Consider the following 9,495-nt stretch of genomic DNA (forward strand, 5'->3'; position numbering starts at 1 on the left):
TGGAAAGGGTAACAATCTTGTCAGCTGTTCCCCTTGGGGGTGGGGAGACCTTCTTGTTCGAAATCCATCTCTAAAGTATCATTCTGAGACCGTTCTTGACACTTTAGAAGAACTATTAAAAACCCAGTTTAGCCGGGCGGTGATGGCGCACGCCTTTAATCCCAGCACTCGGGAGGCAGAGGCAGGCGGATCTCTGTGAGTTGGAGACCAGCCTGGTCTACAAAGGGAGTTATTTTCTTTCTTATCTCTCCTTCTACACCTTCTGAAACAGATGGGATAAACATATCGAGGCCTTATTTTTCTTGCGCTCACTTACACACAGCGCCTTTTATGTTAAGTTTGCTGCTGCAGACTTCTAATAATGTCTTAGATCTAAAAATGCGCCGGTTAAATCAGTTTTCTATTACCGTCGCTAATACTCTGTGGTCAGGTTGGCATCTGGGATTCTGTATCAAAACTGTGGCAGTGATTTCACTCCCCATATTCAGTTACCTCCCTTTTATAGAAGCTGGAGCAAAGCCGTGCATGGGTGCGCGTGGGGCAGTCAGCTCAGTCACAGGTGAGTTCCCCTGCAGACAGAGATGCTGAATGTGTTCTTCCTCTTGATTGGTTCTGATTCCCCTAGCTATTAAACTCAGGAATTTACTAAACACATGGAAGATGTATTTGATATCATTTACACTAGTTGAAAAACAAGTGCAATGTTACATATTATTTATGGATCACTGTGAAAATAAAAAGGAATCTTAGAACTGATAAGTACCTGATTCAGGAGAGTGACTACCTCTAGGGAGGGAAGATCAGGATCTGTGAACACCTCATGGACCTCTGCCATTTCTCTGCTGATTCACTTCTGTACATATGCCTGAAATTTAAATAATAAATAATAATAAGATCAGTAGTAATCTTCACAGCTTGAAGCCTCAGTCCCGCCTTGTCTTATTTGTCCTGCAACCGAAAATGTCCTGTCAGTTGTGTGTGGTAAGCATATAAGCAGTGTCAGATAGTAAAACTGACAGAGCAAACATTCATGGGACCTGAGCTGGGTCCCCAGCACTGCAAAGGAACAAGCTAATAGGAGCCACACTTGCTAGGTTGTGTTACTCTCAAATGGTGCCCTTAACTAGCAGTAGCTACCGAAGGACATTCATCTTGATTCTTAGTGCTTAGCAAGGCATGGTGGGCAATAATTTGCTATTACGCATTAGACTAGAATGTGAAGTTATTATTATGTTAACTATAGCATAAGGTGTGCAAATGTATCGTTAAGGGATCTGTCACCAAGGCTCTTAATATTAGCTCTAAGCATCCTTAAGATGCTTTCTGGCCTGGCGATGGTGGCGCACGCCTTTAATCCCAGCACTCGGGAGGCAGAGGCAGGGGGATCTCTGTGAGTTCGAGACCAGCTTGGTCTACAGAGCTAGTTCCAGGACAGGCTCCAAAGCCACAGAGAAACCCTGTCTCGAAAAACAAAACAAAACAAAAGATGCTTTCTGATAAATGCGGCACATACACGTCAGTGCTGCTGCAGTTCGGCACCGTAAGAACGTGAAAAGATGACGTCGTATATGCAGTGACTCCCCTTTCCCAGTGTACCGTTCTGTTAGATGGATTACTAAGGAATTCAAAAGGAAAGTTTCAGAATGAAAACTATATTTTATAATGTCATCATAAATTGCAGTGCAAGACGCTTCTATATAACCTTGGTGCTGTTGACATTTGCACTAGATAATTCTTTACTGTGAGACCCGGCTAGCTCGTGGCAGGATATTTAATAGCCCCCCACTCCCCTGGCATTTGTGACACTCCAAAATGTCTCCATATGTTGCCAGTATCCTCTAGGGGGCAGAATTTCCTTGGTTGAGAACCACTAGTCTAGAGAATTAGATAACCCCACACTGCAAAATTCAAAGAGAAAATAAAAGAAACATCTTTTATTTTATATATTTATTATATACATAGCCAATATTGAGGGAAAACAGGGGTATTCATATTCCCCAAACAGAAGTTGAAAACCCATTTACAAGAGGAGCTGGTGCTGATGCTGCCCTAGAACAGGAGGGGCAGTTTTAGTAAGCGAGAGGCTTGGGTTACCTGTCTTCTTTGCCTTTCTTATTTAGTTCATTCTTTTATAATTTCATACATGCGTAGAATGCATTCTGATGACTTTCTCCCTCGGCCTTCTTCACCTTTTTTCCATTCCTATCAACCCCTTTCCCCGGATTCATGCTTTCTGTTTTGTTTGTGACTCACTGACTTTAATCTGATCTGACTGTGAACTTTGTTTCGGAACTCTTCACTGGAGCCTTGTGGGCACAGTAGTGGGCCCACAGCTGAGAGCAATGGCCCCTCTTCTCCCAGAATTACAGCAACTGCTGGTCCAGCAGAGGAGTAGGGCCCAACTGTTAAGTTCTTGTGCAGAGCCAGTGCAGGCGACCGCAGTTGCAGTGAGTTGTGATGCCGATGGCTGTGTTGTGCTCGGGGTGGCATTTCTCCCTGTCTTACATCCTTCTGTTTGAATTAGGTTTTCAGTTGATGTATGATTCACAGGCAATAAAATATGCGCATATTAAGTGCTCAGTGAAATTTGGAAGTTTTATTGTGTCTATCACACAAAACAAGGTAACAGAGCATTAAGGACTTATATTTTAATCCCTCCCCCCCAGGTAGTAGAAGGGACTTTTGATAAATGTAAATAGAAAGTTAGAACCTAACGCATTCTTTTTATTTTATCTATTTATTCCTTTATTTATTTATTTTGAGACAGGCCCTGTCTGCCCTGGAACCCTAAGTAGACCTTTGAATTCACAGAGATCCACCTGCTTCTGTCTCCCAAGTGCTGGGATTAAAGGCGTGCACCACCATGCCTGACAAAACTGAGGATCTCTTAGTAAAAATGGAATCTAGAAAAAAAAAATCTCCCTTGGTACCAAAATGTATTAAGGAATTTTGTCTGTCTGGCCTAGTGAATTAGGATGTGAGAATGAGAATTTAAAGTATAAGGACATAAACAGAGAAGCTAATTCATGAAAGTGGACCCAGACATGTTTGCTCCTGCTTGAATCTCAGTCTGTAGCCCCACCCCACTCTCTTCCCGTCCCCCTGTCTGTAAATTAGAAGAGAGTAGAAATCTGAAGCCAGTCTGGTTGATACAGACTGAATATTGGCAATACTAAGCACGTACTATTTTATTAATAAGCATAATTTTATACACATTGATATCAAATGGTATGCCGTGAGGGGTGTGCCTTAAATTTGTTGGGAAAAAGGAATGTTACTTCAGGGTACAGATAAAACAAGAATGGTTATGTTTGTATAATTGTTGAATCATTTATCATACAAAATGTTAATGGTAATTCATACAAAGAAGTCTTTTTTTGTTTTTATGCATTTTTTAAAGTTCCCTTCAGAACACCTGGCAGAAACACATGCAAGACCTGCACAGGGAAGCTCACCTTGCCACACTCGGGCCCACAGGATCCCCCAGCTAAGGTCCCACTGAGACTCATAGTCAGGCGAGAGTCGTCGGAGAGGATCTCAAGTGTTCCAGCGTAGAGGGCGGCCATATGAGTGGAGCTGTAGGGTGCTTTCTGTCCACACCAGGCACAGGGGTCCATCCCTTGCGCTGCTGGGGTGAGGAAAGATGAGCCCAGATAAAAGCCATAGTTTCATAATCCAATTTTGTCCAAAATTAGTAAGGAAAATAGCTGCCCCTTCATGTCTGGTAATTAGATTGGAATTGCTTACCTTCTTCATAGCAGCACAGCCAGGTTTCAGTTGTTCACGCGGTATTACAGATTTAGATTGGCAGTAGATCCCATGATTCCCATGATGAGCGATCCTATGTAGGACTAGCCCAAGATGTCAGTTACAACTATTCATAGCTTTTTCCAGCCACAGTATGTCTGCCGTATGACAGTAATGCAGTACAGGAGATCTCAGATCTAAGAATGTAAGTATAGATTCAGCTGATACTGTTTCTGGACATTTTTTTTTTTTTTTTTTTTTTTTTTAGTTTTTTGAGACAGGGTTTCTCTGTAGCTTTGGAGCCTGTCCTGGCACTAGCTCTTGTAGACCAGGCTGGCCTCGAACTCACAGAGATCCGCCTGCCTCTGCCTCCCGAGTGCTGGGATTAAAGGCGTGCTCCACCACCGCCCAGCCTGGACATATTTTAGTATCTAGCAGGTACCTTGCCATTATACTTAGCTATGAATAGCAATCAGTATATTAAATATAATTGAATTCATAGTTATTAGTTTGCTAAATCATTCTTTTAGTTCTTAAAAACATCAGTAAAAGCCAGGTGGTGGTGGTGGTGCACGCCTTTAATTCTGGCACTCTGGAAGCAGAGGCAGGTGGATGGATCTCTGTGAGTCCGAGGCCAGCCTCATCTACAGAGCTAGTTCCCAGAGGACAGGCTCCAAAGCTACAGAGAAACCCTGTCTCAAAAAGCAAACAAACAAACAAAAAGAACTAAAGGTTTAAAAATACAGTGTGTAGCCTTATTGAATGGATGCCTGCAATCTGCAGCACACAGACCTAGCCGTGGAGGTGAGGTGGGTGTTAGACAAGACACCGTCTGCCCTCAAGGCATTTTGGTTTATCTTGCCTAAGGTTTCAAGTTGTAATACTTCCCTGAAGCTGAAGTCTTCTGAAAGGAAAGGCTCAAAGCCCTGCAGGCGAGAGCCATAGGGTTTCCTAAGGTGCTGAAATGAGGCCTGAAGAGTTTGGTGGCTTAGGCATTTCATGCTAGTTTACAGAGGAGAGTAACTTTACACGGAGCTGCGAACACCAGTGACTGACTGTCTCCTGAAGACACAGGGCAGGATGACGAGAACCCGCAGCCACTTTAACCAGCAACAGCATCCTTTGCTAAGAAACTCAAGGAGTGCTGCTGTCGAGGGAGACAAGCCGCGGGGTACCCAGGAGGGACCCACACTGACACGCATCTGTGTGCTCAGTGGGTGCCATTCTTTTCGGGCTCCAAGTGTTGTAGCAGATGCTCCCCTGGAAATTCTCCCAACCCCAAGTGTTGATTCTCTAGGACCAATCATTTACCTTTATCATAGTTTCTCACTCTTGTGAGCAGTATAACTGAATTCTTCGGGTGAGGTACTTGATGTCTTCATGTTCTTTGAGGTGACGTACGTACGTACGTACGTGAGCAGCCTCTCAGCGCAGTTGGAAGGATAGATGAGATGATCCCCGGCATGTGATAAGCGCTTGGTCGACGGTGGCTAACGTTGTCTTTGTCCTTGTCCAGCAGGCTGAGTTCTAGAGGATAGTGTTATTCTTGTTGCTCTTGTGGCCTCAGGTTCTTATCTGAGCTGAGAATCAATAAAAACTGTTCATGACTGCCTGGCTTCTTGTGTCTTGATTTTTTTTCTCACTTTGCTTTGAAAGTGAATGCTGTCAGAGGAGATGATTTGGATTCTAAATGTATTTAGTTCAGACTTCATCTGTAAATTTTGACTGTTTTATAAAACAGCAGAAATCTAAGTCTAAAAATCCTCATCTGTTACAAAACAGAATCTTGGCTGGGGATAAACTGGGCGCGGTACGTGCCTATAGTCCCAGCCCTCAGGTGGTTGAGACTGGGCTCAGCAAGTTCAAGGTCGAGAGTGCTCCCACTCTCTGACTGACCACGACCATCCCTAGTTAGTCCCCAAGATGCCTGTGGACTTGAGTGGGTGCTGGGAGATGCTGGGCAATGAGAATTTCAGAGAATACCTGTATGGGCTCCGTGTCAACGTGGCTCTCTAGAAAACTGCCAGTTTACCAAAGCCAGACAAAGAGATCATGCAGGAAGGCAACCATACACAGGGCACTTTACAGAACTACACTGCCGACTTCCAGGTTGGGAAGGAGTTTGAGGAGGATCTGCAGGCACAGATGACTCCAGGTGCATGACCGTCTAGTGAGCTGGGGTGGGAACAAGCTTCAGTGTGTCCAGAAAGCTGAGGAGGGGCGTGACTGACCCCAGTGCATGGAGGAGATGAGGGCGCAGGGGTGTGGTCAAGGATGTACACTGAGCAAACCGAGCAGATAAACCTTGGTCTTGAGGAAGAAGTGTGCCCTGGGGCCTGTGGTCGGGATCCCTCTTCTGCCCAGCTTGGGGTGGGAACAATCAGCTGTCCCAGGCATCTGCCTGCAGGGTCCGTCTCTTCACCTCATCTTAAATGAAGCTACCCCCATACAAGAGAAATGTCTAAAAATGTTTAAAAAGGTTCGAGGTTATCCTTGGCTGCACGCGGAATTCAGGAAGAGTAGCCGGCCTATGGCTAGGGCTACATAATAAGATCTGTCTCAAACAAAACAAGACAGACAAAAAGCAGAACCTGACGAGTAGACTCACTATAATATTAACATGTTGCTGAATTAATTCATTTTTGTACTTGCCATTTCTTTTTAATTAATTGAAGGTTTTCTGAGTATTGAAGGTTAAACTATTAAGAAATGTTTAAAAATCCAGATTGGACTCTATTATTTTTCTGTATAAGTTTTAATAACATCTTATCATGACAAAATACAAAGGAACAGTAGACTAGATGGAGTATGCAGCTGGAAGGAATCAACTCCTGCTTCTGCTGCTTTATGAAAGGTCTCTGCTGCTGATACTGATTTCTGTGATTGCCACTGTCTGATTTCTAGAATAAATCTACTTTATGATTTTAAATTTAAAAATCTATTCTGATTGAATGTGAACTTGCCTGCTGCTTTAGGAAAGAACAGATATTTATAAGTAATACACTTATTTGGATATTTATTTGAAAGTGTTTCTGAAAAGTATGTATTTACTTGTATCTTACGTATCCTAGTGTTTTGCCTGCATGTGTGTCTGTGTGAGGGTTTCGGATTCCCTGAAAGGAGTTGCGGACAGTTGTGAGCAGCCAGCCATTCGTGTGAATAAAGATTTTATCGCCTTAAGGATATTCTGGAAACCTATAGACCGCCCTGTCTCTTTGGCTCAGATGATTAACACTTGGTTTTTTTGCTTCTGCAGAGGCCCAGCTGGAGTGAGGGCCCAGGCCTTGGACAGAAATGGAAATCTGGTAGACGACTTTGTGTTTGATGGAGGAGCTGGGGAGATTGGAGACCGTGTTCTTCACGTGAGAAACGCGCCTTCTCCTGCCGCCACTTCTTCCCTGGCGATCTCGAGGATGATTGCAGAGGAAGTGCAGCAAAGATTTAAGTTATGAATGGCGGAGGGAGCTGTGTTTGCGTCCTAGTCCCTACACAAGCAGCAAGGAGCTGCCAGCTGTGTTTTTGAATTAAATTAAGAAGATTATTTTAAAACTATACCTTTTAGGCTAAAATAGCCATCGACTTGTTAACAGGATATAGCAGATATAATTTTTAAAAATTCAGGTCCATATTCTTCTTCTTTTTTTTTTGGTTTTTCGAGACTGGGTTTCTCTGTGCTTTTTTGGAGCCTGTCCTGGAACTAGCTCTTCTAGACCAGGCTGGTCTCGAACTCACAGAGATCCGCCTGCCTCTGCCTCCCAAGTGCTGGGATTAAAGGCGTGTGCCACCACCGCCTGGCCAGGTCCCTATTCTTAAGAACAAAGAAGCAAAGAGCATCTGTACCTGTTCTGAAGCCTCGAGTTTGTTAGGGATTTACCCAACCCGCTGTGATTTAGGAAGGACTTGGGAAGGGGGCACAAAACATGGACTGTTCCATATAATATTTAATTTTTTTCCTGGAAAAAATGTCAAAGTATATTGTAGGGCGTGACATTCTTTTAATCTGAAGAGTCTGAAAAGCTTATATTATTTAGTGAGGTTTTTTTTATCTGGAAACTGGAAATGCTTGATTTTAAAATTATTTTAAAAGGAATACATGAAATTTTGTGTTTCTAAATAGCATAAACAAACCCAGCCCTTTGCTCTCGGTCTCTTTGTAAGTCTCTAATGTCTGGTGTGGCATCACGTGGTCTGCAGAGCAGTGTGCCTGTGTGCTTATGGCCTACGCTACAGTTCCCTGTGGCCGAGAAGCGCAAGTCCCTGAAAGGACCGTGTTTTATAAGAGCATTTTAACTCCTGACACTGAGTGTAGCACTGTGTAATTTTAACCAGTTATTTATTCCATACTTCTGTCCCAGGATCTTGGCCAGGATTACTGATAGTTCATACCTACGTGGGTTTTCAGAGTTCCTATAAACTTTGCGAGGACATTTCTCCATTTTTGGTTAATATCTAACTTGGAGGCATTCACTTTTGTAAGCCGCGGAAGTGCCTTATATTCTCCATATGTACTTCATGAGCTTGTAAGTTGGCGCCAAGTGCCGTACTGAATACTCGTGTGCGCGTGTGTGTAGTGCCATACTGTACTGTATTGTGCATGTGCATGTGTGTCTTACAGTTCAGAACATTGGAAAATAGAAATGTAAGTGAGAAACTGGCGACTTGGCCGTGGAATCAGAGCCGGCCCTTAGGTGAGAGGCTTCATTCGTCTCTCACGTGTGTTCTCTCAGGGTTCATCTTTCATCTTCCTCACCAACGCTGTGATGGGGGCCTGAGAAGGCTGCGCATATTGATAGGAAAACCTTTCCTTTTTTATTTTCTCCCCACTCTGGCCCTTGGTGGTTACATTTATTAAGCCATCTCATCCATTAATCTGAAAGGATACTTACTATAATCTTCAGTTCAAGAGGCAGCACATCCCAGGTAAGTAGATGAGGCAGTTATGCAAGACATGGGATGGGCATATTGAAACATTTAGAAATCATTTATGGAGGCAACAAACCCTAATGGTTCTCCATAACAATAGTTTTTCTACAAGGAATGCCCCGCGTGGAGTGCTTCTCTGTTCTAAGACTTCTAAGGGATATAACATTTCGTGAAGATTATTTTCCTTTTAGATGTGGCGAGAGAAGTGTGCAATGGTTCTCTTCTCCATAGGCTGTGAGAGCTTGTGTGCACACGCTAAGCTGTGCACGACTAAAGTTACAAAAATAACTGTCACAATTGAAGCATCCTTATTCCATCTGGGTATGCATTTATGCTCCAAAATAACAGAGACAATTTTGGTGAAATATGTCAGTTATTCTGCTTGTAAAATATTTGATATTTATGTCATGAGGATTTTTTTTGTTAAATACTGATATATAAGAATTTTGTGTCTTTCTAAGAAAAGAAAATGTATATTAGTATTAAAATATTTTAATGATCTTTGCTGTTATGATCATGTTTTACATTAAAACATTTCCTGAGGAGCTGGCGTGATGGCTTAGTGGTTGAAAGCACTGACTGCTCTTCCAGAGGACCCTGGTTCAATACCCAGCACCCACATGATGGCTCACAACTGTCTGTAACTCATGCGTGTCGGTCCACAGACATATACAGGCAATACACCAATGCACGTAATAAACAAACAAATAAATAAATAAAATTTAAAAGCTACTTTAAGAAGTTAGTTGCCAAACAGTGGTGGCCCTTTAATCTCAGCACTAGGGAGGCAAAGGCAAACAGATCTCTGTGAATTTGAGTTTAGCC

The 9,495-nt window shown here is 43.0% G+C and overlaps 1 protein-coding gene across 1 annotated transcript in view; it reads left to right on the forward strand.

Annotated features, from left to right (window-relative positions):
• L2hgdh (L-2-hydroxyglutarate dehydrogenase) overlaps positions 1-9,077 on the forward strand; it is a 29,249-nt gene extending 20,172 nt beyond the window's left edge. Inside the window, exon 10 of the mRNA XM_057782787.1 lies at positions 7,004-9,077. Coding sequence (XP_057638770.1) covers positions 7,004-7,199 — 196 coding nt within the window. The 3' untranslated portion in view covers positions 7,200-9,077. The remainder of the gene's footprint in view (positions 1-7,003) is intronic.
• The last annotated feature ends 418 nt before the right edge of the window (positions 9,078-9,495 follow it).

Source organism: Chionomys nivalis, chromosome 10, assembly GCF_950005125.1.
Source record: "Chionomys nivalis chromosome 10, mChiNiv1.1, whole genome shotgun sequence".
Lineage (NCBI taxonomy): Eukaryota > Metazoa > Chordata > Mammalia > Rodentia > Cricetidae > Chionomys > Chionomys nivalis.